We start from the raw sequence: 20,110 nt of genomic DNA on the forward strand, positions 1-20,110 counted from the left end.
AGATACTGGAGTGGTTTGCTATTTCCTTCGGTGGCAGAGGTTAAGTGATTTGCCCAAGGTCACACATCTAGAAAGTTTCTAAGGCTAGATTTGAACCCAAGTCTCCTGATGCCAGCCACAACACTCTACTCACAGCATATTAAAAGAGGAGCTGAAGTACTGAGACAGGAGTTTCTTGCTTCCATGAACATCCTAGATGAGACAGAATTTGCTTGGAAAGATCATGGAAAGAAGGCAAAATTAGATGGCATAATTTGAGACAATATAATTTCTATGTGCAACTGCTTCTACCCAACATTACTTCCCTCCCAAATAGCTATTTCTAAGATTGAGGTGCAGCAGAAAAGAGAGATGATGGGAAAAGATTTACAAAGGTAGTAACAAGCTTAAGGCTGGAATTCTTACTTCAGAAATGCAATCATGTGGGGAACAGATATGAAAGGAATAAATAAGGGTATAGCCCACAAATTGGATAATAAAATTTCAGAATGTACTGAAAAGGAAGAAGAGTTTATGAAGAAGAAAATTCTGGAAAAAATAAGCTAGAGAAGAGGGAGACTTTTAACTACCCACTTAACTGAAAAGGAGAAAGAGAAGGGACAAAGGAAAACAGGTAACTAAATCAAAGCAATAAATGAATAAAGTTAGACCCTGAAATTAAGAAAAGGATGGGCAATCACGAGCAGGAGTAGGAAGAGTCTATAGGAACAGTTACATAAATTTAAGCAAAATTAATGGCAGAAACAGTACTGACTTAAAAGGATAGGGAATAATAATGATAAAAATTAAACAAATAGAGGGAAAAGCAAGCTTAACTCTCATAACTAAAATTTAAGAATATGGCAGAATGGATAAAAAATCAAAATGTTTTGAAAACTTTTCTAATCAAAATACATGAAGCATCCCTTTTTGTAGCAACAAATAAGTGAAAACAAAACTGATGTCCCTCAATGGCAAAATGAGTTGTGGCATATGAAAAATGGAGTATTACTGAGCTATAAGAAATGATGAATATAGTGAACCATGGGAAACACATGAACTGATGCAAAGTGAAATATACATCAAGAGGCACACTATATAATTACAACAATGGAAATGGAAAGAATAGTGACCAGAAAATAATCAAAAGTGAATGATGCAAAATTAGAATGATCAGGCAGCACCCCATAGAAGAGACAGAAGTCATCTCACCCAACTGCTTTGCGGCTGGACTACTACGGATGTGGAATACTGCATATGTCAGATTTTTTTGATATGTTTGGTTAGTTTTGCTGAACTGCTTTCTCCCCACCCTCATTTTTATTCTTTGTTATAAGGGATGGCTTTCTAATGGGACTGTAGGGAAAGAATACATTGGGAAAGATAGGTGACATATAAACAAAATATTGATAAAAATTTATTTAAAAGACACATTGACACAGCACTTCTACGGAATTGAGTAAAATCATGAATAACTAAGTACATAAATATTTATAATAGAAATATTAAGAATACTCACATATACATAAAATGACTATGGTACTTCACATGGTTGATTTTTTTTCCAATACATAATACATGGGAAACAAATCAAAAGTACCTTTCAAAACTATTCAGTTTTATTGTCAGTGATAACATGCACAAGACTACAATTTTACAGTTATTGTTTGTTTCATTTCCTTAAATATCCTTTGAAAGATTATGAATATGCATTAAAAAAATAGATTTACATTTCAGAAATGTAACACATTCAGGAAGCCCTCTGTAAACATAGACCTCTTCCCACATTTTTTTCCTGCATTTTCCACATAACTTAATTTGTGACATTATAAATTCATAAACTGAATCTGGGCCATTACATTAGAAGAAAAAAATTAAGATTGAATGCACTAAATTGCTTTTCACTTTCAGGCCTAAGAGCTAGATAAAAAATTTGTTTTATTTAAAGGCAGACCAAAAGAGTTCATTTTCTATAGATGTTAGGAGTCTAAAAACATTAACAGGCAGTTATGTTCTTGATATTGCAAGTTATTACTCCCTGCCCTCCTTCATTGCCCCATTTCTGGCAAGTATAGAAACTATAGAACAAATGTGGCTGCTACTTAGCCCTCCTATACATGAGAAATTTTCCAGTGAATTCTACATGTGTTTGAATGATAAATAGGAAAAAATTCTGCTTATGTTTTAAAAACAATAGTGGAGAGAGCAGAAGCCTTTTTAAAAAGCACATTAACATGCCATAAAAATAAGTAATTATGCAGAGAATCAATAACACTAGTTCTTTATTTCCATATTCTGTCCTTTCTAAAAATCCCTCTTTACTGCACCACCGAGAAACAGAACTATCAGGGTAAAATAATATCACAAAAGTGATTTTAAGAAGGCACAGTTTAACAATTCTTGATATTTGGCCTATTTTATTTAGTCTTTGTATAATGACTTGAAATCTTTTTATCCTAAAAAAAAGTTAAATTTAAACTTTAAAATAATTTTCATCCAATGAATAAAAATTTATTTGATAATTATTCAGCAAACAAATTATTTTTACTTAATAAAAGGGATTTTGCATGTTGGTCATATTTATCATAAATACATTATTACTGAGGTTTTCGAATAAGATCATAAATCTTAAAAGGCAAAAAACCCCACAAAACTAAGATATTTTCATTGGCTTTAGATGATTCAAATAGCAACTAACAGCTGTTTCTAAAAGTTTTATTTTTAATAAAAAAGTGATCTAGTTCACATTATTCAATGTCAGCTAAATTGTTTAAGAAACTAAGTATTTTAGTTACAATAGTAGAGACTATAAGAAATTAACATGCTTTTATACAAAACAAAATTGACATACATAATGGATTTAAATAAAAACTGACACACTCAAAAGATCTCTGAAATTCTGCCAACTTCTAGCCCAGTGAAAAGTAAAACCATAAAGTTATTACACACAAACGATTCAAAATTAGAATTTATAATGGAAATGTCAACAAGTCATAACTACTACATCAGTGTTGATAGTTTCCACTATACTTTCAACTAGGCAGAGCAAATGTGCCACATTTGACAGACTGTTTACAAAATTAAAGCTTTCAAAGCTATAAATAAAGAATATATAAATAATAGTGTGGTATTTGTAAACCATTAGGACTGTTAAAAAAAGGAAATAAAGATGTGAACTAAACAGTTATCTGAGATCTCAATAAGCTACTTTCCACTATAATATAAAGCTATGGTTTAATTTTACATTGCTGTAAAAACTAATTTCATTCCATATGCAATCTTCACATGTTCCAGATCTTGATGCTCATCTAATCAAGAGATCCCTCCATGAAGTCAGCTTGTCATATTTTCAGCAGCCTAAAAAGAGAAATAAGATTACAATGAAACCAATAAGAGATATTTTTAAGAAAGATTTTGGCAATTCAAAACAACCATTTCTTAAAACTGCATTTAATAGGTTGTAATGTTAAATATTGTATTTGTTATTGCTACATAAAGTTTTATTTATATCCCTGGGATTCACCTTTAGTGCTATACTTTTAATCTTCATCAACTTTGCCATTACCTGACCAAAATCATGAAGGGGGTTCATCACAAAGCAGAAGGAATAGAAAGAATAATTACACCTGCCATTTCTTCAACTGGATAGGGAAATAAAAAGGTAAAAGAGCAAGGATATTGGGGAACTAATCATAAGACTTGGGTGATCTCTATGCTAAAAAAGAAGTTGAAGGAGCTTAAGCACCTCTCTACATTCAAGGTTATCAAGGAAAAATAGAAGCAAAGCTTTAATGTGGGAATAGGGAGAAGAGGAAAAAAAAATTGTAATTCCCCCCAAAATATGCAAAGTGCAAGAGGGAGACCTATGCCAGGAAGTTAGAGACTAAAGAATATCGAGTAAAAGAAAGGACTAGTACATACCTGGAGCTAAAAGAAAAGAATAAGAGGCTATTTCTGAAGAGGAGGAAGGTAGATACACATATTCAAGGGTGTTTTCAGGTAAAACATCATGTAATAAGGATTAAAGGAATAAAATAGGATGGTTGGTGACTGTCTCCTTATGGCTATGAAATTAGCTATTGGTTGGCTTGATAATAAATATAGGGAAGAGGGCAGCTAGGTGGCGCAGTAGATACTCCTGGATTCAGGAGTACCCGAGTTCAAATCCGGCCTCAGACACTTAAAACTTACTAGCTGTTACCTTGGGCAAGTCACTTAACCCCCAGAAATAATAAATATAGGGAAGTGTGCTTATCCCTACTCTCCTCTGACTCTTAAAATCTAATTTCTTCCAAGAATAGCTCAAATGCCACTCCTTATTTGAAACCTTTCTTGATCTTCTCAACTGATACTGTTTCTACCTTGTAATTTTTTTGGTCTATATACCCGTTTTTCCCCTTACAGACTATCAGCTCTTTTGAGGGCGGAGGCAGTTTCATTTTTATCTCTGTATTGCTAGTGTTTATAGAATGAATGAATAGGTGCTTATTGATCGAGTCTTCGTTCTGATAGGTCATATTATCAAGACATAATAGGGAATCTTCTGTTCCAAACACATTACTACTTATTCAATTATGGTCACATTATTAACAAAAAGAAGCTGGAAAGCACTGCAAGAATCTTAGGCAAGAAAACTGAAGACCAAAGTGCAAAGGCTATTATTTTTATCACTGTGGCTCACTGAAGGAAAACGGTGCATAAGAGAAAAAGTGATTTAAGAAAATAACAACTGGTTAATGTAATAATTCAGAATGGATGCTATCATAGGACCAACAGCTACCCCAAGCAGGGTAGGTTAATTTTTCCTTAAAAGGAGCTAAAATCGGGGGCAGCTAGGTGGCGCAGTGGATAAAGCACTGGCCCTGGATTCAGGAGGACCTGAGTTCAAATCTGACCTCAGACACTTAACACTTACTAACTGTGAGAACCTGGACAAGTCATTTAACTCTCATTGGCCCACAAAACAACAACAATAACAACAAACGAACAAATAAAAAGAGCTAAAATCACCACTAAGACTTAACTGACTCAGGGTACTAATGCTTCAGGCTTTGACATAGCTTTCTAGCAGCCTAATTACAAGAGCCATCATACCACAGTAACGCATGGGAAGCAGAACTAGCGATTCTCAGGTGTGACTGTTACACCAGTGCCAAAGTTATTTGTCCTTCACTCAGAAAGAGGACCGTGACATTGGGGTGATGTCATGACTTGTAGTGAATTGGATTTTTAAATGAGGGAGGGACCCAGTGGCAAGATATAGATCAGGACAACTGGATATGGCCCCAGTTATTTAAAGCAATTGGGGTTGAGTGACTTGCCCAGGTTCACATAAATAATAAGTGTTGAGGTCATATTTTAAATCGGTTCCTTTCAACTTCAGGGCCAATGCTCTATCTACTGCACTATCTAACTACCCCATAGCATGGCCAAAGAAGCTGGGCTTTGCTTTGTCAACAAAGTATCTTTGTTGAGTATCTTTCCATACTATGGCTAAGTAAATCTTTAGTTAACTATTAAATGAGCCACAAGCAGGGGTATACTAGAGCCAACTTGTATTGGCTTGAGAGCTTAAAATTAAATTTCTGATGTTCGTGTTTCAGAGTAAGCATTTATACCTCAGAAATTGGCAACCCCTACAAGTTAGGGTTTGATTTAGTCTTTGGTTGACTGTTAAGAGATGGAGAAAATGCTAATAAAGTAAATTAAACCTCAAAATATGCTGTATGCAGTTTTTTTGTTTGTCTTTTAATTTGTGAAGAGCTGTTTATTAAACATTTACGGGCACACCTCTGGCTACAAGTATCTCATTTGATTCTAATTCTAAACATGAAGTACCAGAATAGCCTGAATCATGCCAAGACTACCTCAAATAACATCTGGATTTCTGGACCATGCGTCCTGATCAGAGGAGTACCCTTAAGGGAGAGTAAGAATGTATTTGCATGGTGTCTTGCAAATCTAATTTTTTAAAAAAGGCTTTTAACTGAAAAGGAAGGGGGTGGGGGAAAATTAACAATGTATATCCACCAGCTAAATACCATAAAGCAACAACAATGAAAGAAGAGCAGCTTAAAGACCTAGAAGTTTATGGAAGGAAAAAAATCCAAAAAATAAGTCAGTGTTAAAACTCAAATACCTCAACATAAATGCCCAACATTTAGGCAACAAGCAAGAGGAAAAATGTCAATGATGCAAATTAAATTTAAGGCTATAAAATTGCATACCCTTTGATCCAGCAATACCACTGCTAGGTTTATATCCCACAGACATCCAAAAAAAAGAGAAAAGGACCCACATGTACAAAAATATTTAGAGCTGGGTTTTTTTGTGGTAGCTAAGAATTGGAAATCAAAGGGATGTCCATCAATTGGGGACTTGCTAAAGAAGTTGTAGTATATGATTGTAATAGAATATTATTGTGCTATAAGAAATGACAAGCAGCATGATTTCAGAAAAATCTGGACTTATATGAATTGATATATAGTGAAATGAACAGAGGCAGGAGAACACAGTACACAGTAACAGCAATATTGTTTGATGAAGAACTATGAACGACAGCTATTGTCAGCAATACAATGATCCAAGACAATCCCAAAGGACTAGTGATGGAGCCTACTATCCACCTCCAGAGAAAGAACTGATATTGTTTGAACACAGACTGAAGAATGCTATTTTTCACTTTCATTTTTTTCTTTTATTGGAATCTTCTTATACAAAATGACTAATATGGAAATGTTTTACATAATTGCACATGTATAACCTTTATCTGACTGCTTACTGCTTTGGGGAGGGGAGGAAGGGAAGGAGGGATAGAATTTGGAACTCAAAACTTTAAAAATGTTTATTAAAAAAATAAAAATAAGTGTGCTGTACACAGTTTGTTTTTTAATTTATGGAGAGCCGTTTGTTAAAACATTTACTGGCACACTTCTGGCTACAAATATCTCACTTGATTCTAATTCCAGACATGATGCACCAGACTAGGCTGAATCATGCCAAGCTACCTCAAATAACATTTGGATTTCCAATAAAGACTAAAGATAGTATAGTCCTAATTCAGGGAAACATATTTGACCTAATACATCATTGGGATTTGATAGAATGAAATGCATAACCAAGTAGAAACCATCTTTGGATGGAGATATCTTATTTAAAAGAAAAAAAAAGTGGGTTAAAAAGAGGATGAGAAAGTAGAGTTAGTACTGTGCATATAAGATGTATGGAGGAAATCCATGGGGGATAAAGGTGAAAAGAAAGGGATGGAACATGTTGAAAATCAACAAAGGGAAAGAGTGTGTGTGTGTGTGTGTGTGTGTGTGTGTGTGTGTTTTTTACAAGAAGCAATATGGCATAGTAAATAGGGCTCTGACCTTAAGTCAAGAGACCTGGGTTCAAGTCACTCCTCTGACACTTAACCTCTCTGTGCTCTATACAACTCTAAGACTAAGTTGCAGAAAAGGTGCTGACCTGCATTGTATTGTATAAGTTTCCTCATCCAGGAGTACCCTATGCTAATAACAGCACAGATCCAGTCTCTACCCCTGTAGTCCTTCACAACAAAAACAGGGCCAGTTAAAAAGTAGGGCACAATACTCTTTCCATCCATTACCAAGCTCCAATAAGTTTCACTTTCTTTTCTTATATCAATATAACAGCTAGGTTAATAATATGGATGGCAGGGTCAAGTCACTTAACCCCCATTGCTCCGTAAGGAAAAAATAAATAAATAATAACAATATGGATGGCAAAGGAAGCAGAGCACAGGGTAAGAGTCAAGGGCTCTTCTTAGACTACTCTGGAATGTGATGACATTCTTCTAGGTGGACTGAAAGGAACAGTAACTTTAAAAAACTATTTATTAGTATGTAACTCCACCCTTCAGAGTTGACATGACCTGAATACACTGATATAGGTAAGAATTTTGTAACCAGAAGGTGTTTGGGCTTTTTTTTTTTTCAATGAGTTAGAACATAGATTGTAAGGCCAATAATCAGGATCAAAAAAGAGGGAAAGACAGAAGAGAGGAAAAAAAGAAGTCTTCTCTTTAAATAGGAAGATAAAAAACCAACAAAGAGTAAAGCTAGTGTAGTATAATGGAAAGAATAATGGATTCAAATCAGGTGACCCAAATCAGCAACTACATAATCTAGAACAAGGCTCTGAACCTTCCAATCAATCAACAAGTTACTTATTAATCACATATTATGTGCCAGGCATTGTGCTAGGTGTTAGGTTATATAAAGAAAAAAATGAAGCAAACCTCAACTCAATGAACTTTACTGAAGTCTCCTGGGTCTGTTTCCTGATCAAATGAGATGATATTTCCAAAGTGCTTTGCAAAACTTAAAGTGCTATATAAATGTCACTGAGGACTGGAATTACTGTTGAGACTGAAATATTTTTCCTTATCTATAAAATGGGAGTGAAGGGGTTTTTACTGGATGGTATTTTGGCTCTAAATTTCTATGTCTTTGACCCTAAAAGGGAAATCAAATGGAAAAATGACAAATCATGGGGCTTCATGCTAGCAAACATTCAACTGAACTATAGCAATTTTACTCCCAATTTTTTCCTCTGGTCCTAAGGGAAAACATACCAGAATTCAAAGTGTGAGAATAGCACCTTATCCACCTCTCACTATAATCATTAGGATTCTTTCACAATAAATCAAAGTGAAGGTGGGGATAAGGGAAGGCATTTCCTTTAAAAGACTCAGGAGGGTGTTAGGAGATTGAGGATGAGATAGTTCTACTCAATTGTGGAAATAAAAGCAGGGGTTTTGTCTTTAGGCAAGCCAATTCAACTCTTTAGGATGAAATTTTCTCAATTATAAAACAAGGGGCTAGGTGCTGATGGCCTTCAAAAGCTCTTCCAGTTCTACTAACTTGAGTCTCTGAAAGGTTTGAATGAATACAGCCTGATAGCATTCAGAGAGGGAGATGAATAAAAGCAAAACACTGAGGGACTCAATGGTGGGAGAAAAAAAGAAATCAACAGAAAAAGAGACCATTTCAGTGGTTTCCGACCCCAATGGGTAGATAGAGATCTTTGTAGAAGTAGTCTGAGAATCTGTATGTGCATTATTATTTAAATCTCTCTCTCCCTCCCCCCCCCCCACGGATTACAATGGTGATTCATATGACATGAATTTATTTAAAAGCATTAATGGATTCATGTGAAGAGGCAAAATAATGTATAGAATGCACGCCTTGGAGCCAGGAAGACCTGGGTTTAAGTCTCACCCCTAATAAATACTGGATGTTTGAACCTGGAAAGTCACTAAACATTTTTAAGGCAACTCTGTAGTTGCAGAGAAGGTGGTGACATTTACTAGGAGAGGGAGTATCCTCAGGTAGTTCTTTATGACAATGAAATGACAAATCCAATTCCTATTACTGAATTCCGAATAGCTTTTTGCCATCATGTATCTTCTTAATTAACTAATACTAACAGTATAACCATCATGGAGTGTGAGAGAGAGGGGAGAGATCACTAAATCTGGGGGCATTACAAATGGGTCCTCATACTGAAAAAGTGTGAGAACTATTTATAAAATGCAACTGATTCTGGGAACAATCAATATAAAAGAATTTATTAAAGCACTTACTATGTGGCAGGTACTGTGTTAAATGATGGAGATAAAAATAAAGGTAAAAACAGTTTCTGCTCTTAAGACATTCACATTATCAAGAGATACAAGATGTAAATAAAAGGTACAAATAAGATATATATAGAACTGACAGGAAGGAAGCAGCTGGCTGAGGGATAAGTATGGAAGGGAAAATGAAAGGCCTCCTGCAGAAGGTGAGTTTTTAGTTGAGATGGGAAACCAAGGAAACTACAAGGAAGAGGATGAGGAGGGAGAAAAACTCCAGGAATTGGGAGGTGGAGAATGGAGGTAAGCAGCAGAGGGTAAGGAAAGGGGGAAGAAGGAGACAGCCAGCACAAAGATAGGAGATGTGATGTTATGCTGAAGGAAATGCCAAGTTGACCAGAACTGGTAAAATGTAGTTTGTGGAAGAAAGCAAAATCTAAGAAGATTGGAAAGGCTGTAAGTGGCCAAGTTATTAAGAGTTTCACATATTAAACAAAGGAGTTTATATTTGAATCTGGATGAATTGGAATGAGGAGACTTGAGGCTGGGAATTAACTAGAGGACTACTACAATAGCCCAGGCAAGAGGCAATGAGTGCCTTAAGTAGAATGGCAACTGTGGAAATGAAAAGCAGCATTATGATGGCAGAAACAAGATTTGACAATGGAATGGAGCTGTGGTCAAGAGCGAAGAGTTGAGGATGACAGCATGGTTGTGAACACAGCACCACCTTCTACTAATTATTTTAGTTCTGCTGGCCTTTTCAAACTATGAAATTATTTTCTTTATACCTATATGTTCTTATTGTCTCTCTCATTAGAATGTAAGCTTCCTTTAAGTTCTTCTTGTTCAGTTGTTTTTTCTTGACACCATGTGGGATTTTCTTGGCAAAGATACTGGAGTGGTTTACCATTTCCTTCTCCAGTTCATTTTACCAGTGAGGAAACTGAGGCAAACAGGGTTAAATGACTTGCCCAGGGTCACACAGCTACTAAGTGTTTGAGGTCAGATTTGAACTCAGGAAAATAAGTCTTCCATACTGCAATCCTGTCCCTCTATCACTGCACCACCAAGCTGCCCTTTCTTTTAAGTAAGTAATATCATTTATTGGAGTTGTAGCTACACTGCCTAGTATAGTTATAAATACTTGCTGACTGACTGGGAGGATGGTAGTGCTGGATAGTAATAAAAAAGTTCAAAGTGGAGAAAGTTTGGAGAAAAAATTATGTGCTGTTTTAGAAATGTTGAATTTGAGATATATAAAGAAGCAGTAGGGGAATGTGGCACTATAGCTGAGGAGAACGACTAGGACTACATGCAGAGATCTAAGAATCATCTGAATACAGATAATAATCAAATCCAAGGAAGCTACTGAGATCTCTGAGAACATAAAGGGAAAAAAGAGGGCTCATAAAAGAAACTTAAGGGACAAGCACTGTTAATGTGAAGCATCAGCAAGAGACTAGGAAAGAGTGGTTAGACAAGTAGGAGAACCAGGAGAAAGTAGTATCAAGAAAACCTAGAGAATATACATGAAGAGGATGATTAACAGTGTTTCAGACACTTGAAGGATGAATATTTTAACTTTCGTAATTAAGATCATTAGTAAATTTAAACAGAGTAGTTTCATTGGAAGTTAGAAACCAGACTGCAAAGAGTTTTAGAAGAGAAAGAGAAAAAAGGTGGAGGAAACAAACATAGGTGGCTTTCTCAAGTTCAGCTAAAGAGAGCTATGGGATAATAACTAGTGGGGATGGTAGGACCAAGTGAAGATTTTTTTAAGTATAGAGGGGACATTGATATGTTTGCCAGCAACAGAGGAGTCATTAGACAGGAAGTAATAGAAGATAGTGGGGGAGGGGGTAATTTGCTGGAAAAGACAAGATGGGATGGGATCAAGAATGCATGTTGGCCTTGGTAAGGAGAAACCTCACTTCTTCAAGAATATCGAAGAAGCAGTGCCTTCAAAGATATATAGGAGTGGAGTTTTTATATTCTCCTGTAGTTGGAGAATTCTCCTACTGTTTTCTTTAAAGAAAAAAAATCTTATTTTCACTAATTACTTTTGTTTTTACAACACCTTTATTTCTGAATATATCCTCACTTCCCAGGAAGTTAACTTTTGTAAGAAAAAAAGAAACAGTAATTCAGCAAAACCAACACAACCACCTTATCTGACAATTTGTATATTTCAACTAAATATTACCACATCTGCAAAAGGTGAGGAGGGTACAATCAATTCTTCTTCAGTGTCAAGTCTCATTATTATAATTGCATAGTATCAAGTATGAGGTTTTTTTTTGGGGGGGGGGCTTTTTTTCACTGTTGCATTCATTGTGTATACTGTTTCATTAGTTCTACTCACTCTCTTTTTCATCAGTTTATGTCTTCTCAGCTTTCTCTAAATTCTTCACATTTGCAGATTCTTATTGTACCATAATATTCTATTATCTTTGGGTACCACAATTTGTTTAGCCATTATCTGAATTATTCTTCTAATGTCTTAGGGACCTAGTTTTACCTTTCATATACATTTTTGGGAAGAGTTAAAGAACTTCTTGCTTGGAAGCAAAAATTAATAGTCTTCCTCACCTTTAGTGCTTCTGTGGCCTTGCGAAGTTCTTTAATGACAGAGGATAAGGCCTCTGGGTTTATTCCTTGCTCACACAGACGTACACAAATAGAGAGTGTTTCCATGTCCAAGCCAGTATTCAATATTCTTGAAATCTCAAGGAGAACTGAAACACATATACAAAAGCTTTTAAGAAGTTAGATATCAGCATTCCAAAATATGTAGGTAGTGTCTTTTAGTTCAGATTTTATCATAAGACTATAATTTCCTAAGGGATTTTAGAATTAATGCTGAAATTTAGTAATGCCATATATTTAATAGTTCTAACTTGTCCAAGTGCATTCATATCTATTATTTTATTTTTTAACAATCACAATAATCCTGTGAGATAGGTAGACAAGGTGATATCTTTGTCTTACAAAAAATGGGGTAACAGACATGATGAGTTAGTTAAGCATTTCACTTACTTATTTAGGGACCCATTTCTCCTAATTCTTAGCTATTTGTTTTAGACCTTAGCTTCTTAAACTGGAGTCATGTAAATCAATGTGGGGGTTTGAGAAAAATCTGGCAACAGTGAAAGGTTATGTATACCTATTTTATATACCTATATACTGGGAGTCACATTAAAATGTACAATTATATATAATATACAATTAATTTTTCCCTTTAACTCAATTTATATAATTACTAGAAGCTATTTATACTTAGCTTATAAAGCAGAAAGTATTTAAATATAATGAAATTTCTTTTCCTCAATAGTTTTCTACAATTTGAACTTTCTGATAGAATGTACACTACTCTTTTATTCTGAAGTTTGTTTGTTTTTTTTTTAATTATACCTAAGGCTAGGGAAACTGGGTTCCTTTTCCTGGAGTAAGTTAAAAACACCCTCTGACAGATAAAACTGTAAGTGAAGTTCCTGTAAACAAAGGAATTCTACCAACTCTTGCGTTTTTCCTTATACAACCTACTCATGATGTCTGATATTAAAAGGGCTCCAGCTTTTTGTGATCTACCTTAGCATAAGACCTGCACAGACTCAACTCTTGGACTACTTGCATCTATAGTTCTGAAGAGAATTAATTATCTATTTGAAGGTATGTACGGAGCAGAAAGAACAAAATCAAAACAATTCTAATGAGCAAGAAAAATGGGAAGTTCTTGAAGAGAATAAATGTGGATATATGTGGAAAAGAAGAGAGTTAGATATCAAGCTCCTCGAGGCAGGGAAAGTCTTTGGCCTCTTTCTGTACCCCGACTCTTTAGCAATGTCTGGCACATAGTAGGCACTTAAAAAAATACTGATTAGGGGCAGCTAGGTGGTGCACTGGATAGAGTATTGGCCCTGGAGTCAGGAGGACCTGGGTTCAAATCCAGCCTGAGACACTTGATACTTACTAGCTGTGTGACCTTGGGCAAGTCACTTAACCCCAAGTGCCTCACCAAAAAAAAAAAAAATACTGATTGACTTATTAAAAGAAGAGATAGAACCACTGCTTAGGATGGAAAATAACTGACAAAAGTTTCCCTTTGGATAGGAAGCCTAGAACTACAAATAGCTAACAGGGAGTCGGTACCTAAGAAACTAAGAGGATAATAAAAGCATCTACTTGCCCCTGATGAGTTCAAGTCACCTGGTTCAGATGAACTGGAATTTAGGGTAATGGAAGATAAAACTGCTGTGTAAGTGTCAATGATAGTTTAAAGATTATGAAGAAAACAAGTTACCACAGTGCTGAGGAAGGGCAAATGTTTTGATTCTTCCCCCTCCAAAAAGAGGGAATAGAAAAGCATCTTGGAATGATAGGCCAGTTAGAGTAAGATTCCTGCAAATATTTTCAAAAACAGATTATTAAAGTGATTATCTTGTGAATATAATGATGTAGTTGAGAATACATTTGCCAGACTAAAATAATTTTCTTTTTTTCTGGATTACTCAACTGGTAGATAGATTAGGGCAACGTTTCTCAAACTACCCTTCAAGGGACCCTGAAACACCCTAAGTTTATCTGTTTTTTTAATGAACTGTATGATATTTAATAGGCTAAAAATAATAATTGCAGAGGATTTTACCACCACTGTGGACAACTTTAAGAACCACTGGATTAGAGGATTGCTGTAGATAAAATTTATCTAGATTTAAGATGTGTTTCTTCTAACTCTGAAATTCTGGGTTTGGGATGTAAAGTAAGGTGTTAACATGAGTCTTTTTTGGGAGAATGTTTCACCAGTAGTATGTCTTCTATCTAGTTCAAACCATAGTGCAAAACAAACCCTGTTGTTGGCACATGTGGATGTTTCTACTCCTTGTGATCTAGAACTGGACTACATGAGGCACTTTTAAAAGAAAAGAATGTTCTAAAACCTTTAATATATATATATATATATAAAGAATACTGATTATGATCATGTCATTTCTTGACCTCCCAAAGAAAAGCTTATCCACTCAGACCCTAAGGAGAAAACCTAAAAATGATGAGATATCTCATTTAAATTCAATTTAAAGTAGGCTGTAACTTTGGTGAAGGACAGAGTTGTTTGAGAAATGTTTTTATTATACAAAAATTGAAACATAAGACAATAGCCTAGAGCAAAGGTACTACAAAATTTTTTTAAAGTTGTAATTGCCAATGATTTATCTTTTATCAATTGCTTCTTCAAAAATATCCTACATGATATTTTCTGCCTATACATAATTTTGAACCGCTGACCATGAAAGGCACCATGGCATGGTGAAACTTTGGACCTGAGGGTCAGTAAGACCTGGGTTCAAATTCTGCCCTAGCCACTTAACTGGGAAAATCATTTAACCTCCCTTATCATCATTCTTTACTTGTAAAATGGGAGAATAATAGCACTGTAGAGGATTGTTGTTGAGGATCAAATGAAATAAAGCACTGTATCCATTATTATAATTTTGCTTAACATTTCTTTGCTCTATACTAAAATAAAGCCACTTCACCTACAACACACTGCTAAATAGTGGTAAATTGTCAAAGTTCCATCACTATCAACAAAGGAAATTGGAACTGGCTACTAAATTTTCTCCCAGACTAAAAGTTCTGTAATTTTATATATACCAGTTTGATCATTTGTGAAGGGGAATTTTTGGTGAGTCCTGGTAAGCTTTGACTGGTGGAAGAACTTATATAAAAAAAAAAAACACCAAAAAAAAAGTTGTTTCGAACATACTTAGGGCCACAGATTTAACAATGAAAGGGACTTCAGAAGTCATCTAGTCTACTAGATTCCCCATTTTTCAAGTGATGAAACTGAGGCCCAGAGAATTAAGTGACTTGTCCAAGTCACGTAAGTAGTAAAAACAAAGTCAGGATTCAACCCCAGGTTCTGTGACTTCAAATGCAGCACTGTATACTTCATTAGGTTTTGAAGGAAAAATGGTTAACGGCTTTATGGTGCTTGCTTGTAATAGATGTGGGGTATGTTTCCTTACTTGTGTCCTTTCAATTAGTTCCTTTGAATTATTCTTGCCTATGTCCTTGGTACCCCCCACCCAGAAGCCCAGGGTCTCAGAAGACTAAGTCCAATATTATTTCCACTATATTATTCTCTAGAAGGAAGAGATAGGGAAAAGAAAGAAGATATATTGAAAAAAAAAGCAAGCAAAGCAAAAGGAGAGGGGAAGCTTCATATCTTTTAGATTAAATAATCAAGTAAAGAAAGGTATTTAAAATATTTTTCATGTATCCTTTTAACCTAGTATTGCAAAAGGGCACAAATCTACTTGCTAAAAAAGTTTTTTAAAGCAATAAAACTTTATTATAGTTAGGCATAAAAGGTGCCTTTTCTCATCTCTAAATCAGTTTAAAATAAAATTAGAATAAAAATACTAAACAACTTTTCACTTACATGTCTATAAACACAGAAGAAGAGGCTTTAAATCTAAAGGAACTTCACATAACACTTCATATTATACACTTACCTGTATTAGTAGTAAATCTTTTAACCCTGAAACTATAATTTTACCATTTTACCAATAGTTACCATTTCTGGAGTTTTATAGCTTTACCAGCAACATTCCTTTGCTGCTAAAGTGGTCTGTTTCCTCTATATGTCATCAGGTAAAGCATTTATTGTTACTGTGAGTTCCAAATTGAAAGAAAACAAAAACAAAAAAAACCCCCAAACTTTTAAATGTTCAATCATACTTATTCTACTGGTTTCATCAGTCACTGTATGCCAAAGCAACAGCTGGTATATTAGTGGAACTATGAAAACACACTTGCCATTATCAATCAGTCAAACAATAAGTATTTATTAAGCAACTACTATGTACCAGACACTGTTCTGATTGCCAGGGAAACGACGACAAAGAATCATACAAACGCTACTCTGAAGGAGCTTACATTCAACCGGGGAGACAACAAATACATATATGTACATATAAATATAAAAAAGTTATAAATACAAAGTAATTAAATAAAAGGAAGTTAAGGATCGAAGGCATGAAAAATTGAGGAATCAGGAAAAGATTTCCTTGAAGAAGGTAGTAGCTAAACTGTATCCTAAAAGAAGGGATTTTATGAGGTGGCATTGAGAAGGGAATGATGTATTAGAACGGTATTAAACTCAAACAGAAACTGATCCTAAAGGCCAATATTGACTTAGCCACAAATGAACATTATTCATGTTGTATTTGGGGAAAAGGCATAGCAGCTAGGTGGCACAGTGGATAGACTTGTCTGGCCTGGAGTATGGAAGACTCATAGTCCGAGTTCTGGCCACAGATAATAGCAGTGTGACACTGGACAATTCATTTAACCTTGTTTGCCTCAATTTCCTCATCTGTAAAATGAGCTGGAGAAGGAAATGGCAAATCATTCCAGTACCTTTGTCAAGAAAACCCCAAATGGGGATCCCAAAGAGTCAAACATGACTAAAACAACAAAAATGTTATATTTTATTTATTCTGTTAAACGTTTCCCAATTACATTTTAAGCTGGTTCTAGCTGAATTGGGGAGTTTTGCTAGTCATTTGCGGCCCTTGAATTTGCCACTTCTGAGGTAGTGGGCAGAGCTCTGGACTTGAGTCAGGTAGACCTGGGTTAAAATCCTTCCCCAGAAGCTAGCTATGGGATGCTGAGTAATGAAAAAACTCTGTCCTTCAGCTTCTTGATCTGTAAAATGAGGGGACTGGACTTGATAGCCTCTGAGGTTTCTTTCAGCTCCAGCTCTATGACCGTACAAATGTCTTTCTGGTATGAAGACAGCCAATGCAAAGAGACAGAAATAGGAAACGGTCCTCTGAGGAACGGAAAAAAGGCTACATTGGGAGAACTCCAATGAAGCTAGAAGAAAATGTTGACAAGTCGTGTAGGGCTTTAAAAGTTAAGTGGAGGAGTTTTTATTTTATTCTAGAGGTAACAGGGAGCCACTGGAGTTTAGAGGAGTGACACGGTCAAGACTGGGCTTAAGGAAAATCACTTTGACAGTAGTATGGAGGATGGACTGAAACGGAGAGAAAGAAGGTAGGTAGATCAATTAGTGGCCATTCCAATAATTTGGTCAAGAGGGGGTCTGTGTGAGCAGAGAGCCATATGAAAATGAAGTTATGACAGCAGAAACAAGATTTAGCAACTTGTTAGATATGTGGAATGAGCTGAGTGTAAAGTCAAAATTACAAAGCTGGGAGACTAGACATTTTTAAGACATTTGTCTTAAAAAGAAAGGAAATCTGAAAAAAGGTTTTCTGGTTTTTGGTGTGTTTTTGTTTTTGTCTTTTGCTGAAGTGTTGGGGAAGATGGATAATGAATTCCGTTTTAGATATGTCAAGTTTCAGAAGTCTCTGGAACATTCAGTTTCAAATAACCAACAGGTAGTTGGTGATGGTGAACTGAGGGAAGAGATTGGGACTGGTTATGTGGATCTGGGAATTATGATCAGAAGTGATAATAAAACCCATGGTAAGTGATGACCTTAGAGAAATTAGAAGAGGACATAGAAGGTGTGCTATCAATGATAATCCAGCAGAGAAGATTAAAAAGGAATAATAGTAAGAAAGGCAGAAGAGTTGGACCTCAATGATGGTAAGTGACCTACACTATCTCCACTAGGATCTGAGTCATTTGCATTGAGATGATAACTGAAACCACGAGAGCAGAAGAGATCAGGAAGAAAGAGGGTACTGAGAGAACAGAGAGGAGAGAGCCTTAGTTAGAGAGGTTAGGCTATGAATGATGTCAGCAAAGGAGTCTGAGAAGGAGCAGTTAGACTAGTTAAGACCAAAAGAATGAAGCGTCAAGCAAACCCAAGAAAAGTATCCAAGAGGAAGGGGAATGTAAAATGCTATAAGGAGCTTAAGATGGAAGAGGATATGAAAAGCCATTGGATTTGGCAGGTCAGATATCACTGGTAATCTTGAGAAGAACTGTGTCAGTTGGGTGATGAGGCTATAGTTTTGAGAACTAAAAAAAAGTGGAGGCAATGGGTATGAACAGCTTTTTCTGAAAGTTTGGCTGGAAACTGGAAGTCAGATCCAGAGAATGAAAGAATGAGAAGATGGCAGATTCCTGTGAGGGCATTTTTCTTTTAAAAGGATGGTGGATCATGGGCGTATCTGTCAAAAGCTTAAGGGAGAAGTGCAGTAGGAGAAAGGACGAGTAGGAATGAAGCAAGTTAAAGTCAGTCTAGTCCAGTCAATTGCATTTATTCATCGTCTACCACGTTCGAGGTACTGAGCTACACGCTAGGGTTACTAAGAAAGGCAAGAAACAGCCCCCGCTTTCAAGGAGTTCAGTCTAATGGGGGAGACAACATGCAGACAACTACGTCTATGTGCAAACAAGCGATATTCTGGATACACAGCAAACAATCAGCGCTTCTGCAAGGGTAAAGGTGGAGTGGAAACCAGCAGGTTTTGGTGCTGGTGTTATGACTGGGCGAAACTTCCAATTACATAAGCTATTATTTCCTTCCTAGCTAATACTTAAACTGCCCCTGCATATCGAATTTCCTTAGACCACACCGAGCACTGACTCGACTTTTCTTCCTTTCAACCTCATCACATTCATCTCTACGCCGACTCTTTTTCAGCGTCATCACCTATACACATAGACACGTGTGTTCCTTTCAATTTCATCACGCTCCAATGGGCACACACTGACACGACGTGTGTTCCTTTCACCCCCACACACACTCCCACGCCCCCACCTGCAGCTCCTCACACCCCTCACAGGCCGCACTTGTATCCGCTTCGGAGCCGACAGCGAGAGGAGGTGGGGAGAGGTGGGGAGAGGAGGGGAATGGCCCCCCGGCCCACGGGGTCGCAGCCTTGGGAAGGATAACGGACCCGGGGCCGGGCGGGGCCCGCGCGCATTCCGGGCCCCAGGCGCCTGAGGCCGACGTGGGGCCACGGGACGGCGCGCGCAACCGCCTACGCAGAAGCCCAGGAGGCCCCTTTCGAAGGCCGGGCGTTGGCGGACCCGGGGGCATCAGGTGAAGCGGTCCGGGACAAGGAGGGGTTTTGTTCTCAAGCTTCCAATAGAACCATCCCCTTTCGGTGGACCCCGAATCTGCCGAGGAACTGGAGAAGAGAGGAAGGGAAAGGAACGGGGACTCACCGTCCATGGTCTCCCTCACCGCATTCAGGTTGGCCGCGGCGGCGGCGGCACCGCTATTACTCCCTGCCATGGCTACTGCCCGCCAAGGCGGGGAGGGAAAGCGGGAGAACGGCTTGACCCGGAACCGGAGGGAGTGTCCCGTACTCCCGGGCAATGCGGCTGCACGTTGCCTCCTCACGCCGGGGGAGGCTCCGCCCCTCGCGCAATGTTTCTGCCGCCGTGAGGCGCTCCATAAAGTTGCGTTCATTTGAATCCCGGGGCCTCGTTACTATGGGGGCGTGAAGCGCGAAGTTTCCATTCGAATTTCCTACGAGGCTGCGTTCTGATTGGCCAATTCGAGGACGGCTCGGCGACGCGATTGGCTGAGCTCCCGGAAGC

The 20,110-nt window shown here is 37.1% G+C and overlaps 1 protein-coding gene across 1 annotated transcript; it reads right to left on the reverse strand.

Annotated features, from left to right (window-relative positions):
* Positions 1 to 1,383: 1,383 nt before the first annotated feature.
* MZT1 (mitotic spindle organizing protein 1) lies at positions 1,384 to 20,051 on the reverse strand. Its single transcript, XM_043992779.1, has 3 exons — positions 19,733 to 20,051; positions 12,170 to 12,315; positions 1,384 to 3,336 (listed from the first exon to the last, which is right to left on the reverse strand). Exons 1-3 carry the CDS (start codon positions 19,977 to 19,979, stop codon positions 3,313 to 3,315), a joined length of 417 nt encoding a protein of 138 aa, XP_043848714.1. The 5' UTR covers positions 19,980 to 20,051; the 3' UTR covers positions 1,384 to 3,312.
* Positions 20,052 to 20,110: the final 59 nt, after the last annotated feature.

The sequence above is a fragment of the Dromiciops gliroides genome, chromosome 3, assembly GCF_019393635.1.
Source record: "Dromiciops gliroides isolate mDroGli1 chromosome 3, mDroGli1.pri, whole genome shotgun sequence".
In the NCBI taxonomy this organism is placed as follows: domain Eukaryota; kingdom Metazoa; phylum Chordata; class Mammalia; order Microbiotheria; family Microbiotheriidae; genus Dromiciops; species Dromiciops gliroides.

Bases quoted from the DNA above. Each gene is read 5' to 3' on its own strand.
- MZT1 (XM_043992779.1), bottom strand. From the start codon at position 19,979: ATGAACGCAACTTTATGGAGCGCCTCACGGCGGCAGAAACATTGCGCG. The intron at 12,316-19,732 runs GTGAGTCCCCGT...TATGTGTTTCAG, and splicing joins GGTGAGGGAGACCATGGACG to TTCTCCTTGAGATTTCAAGA. The intron at 3,337-12,169 runs GTGAGGAAGACT...TTCTCTTTTTAG, and splicing joins AGGCCACAGAAGCACTAAAG to GCTGCTGAAAATATGACAAG.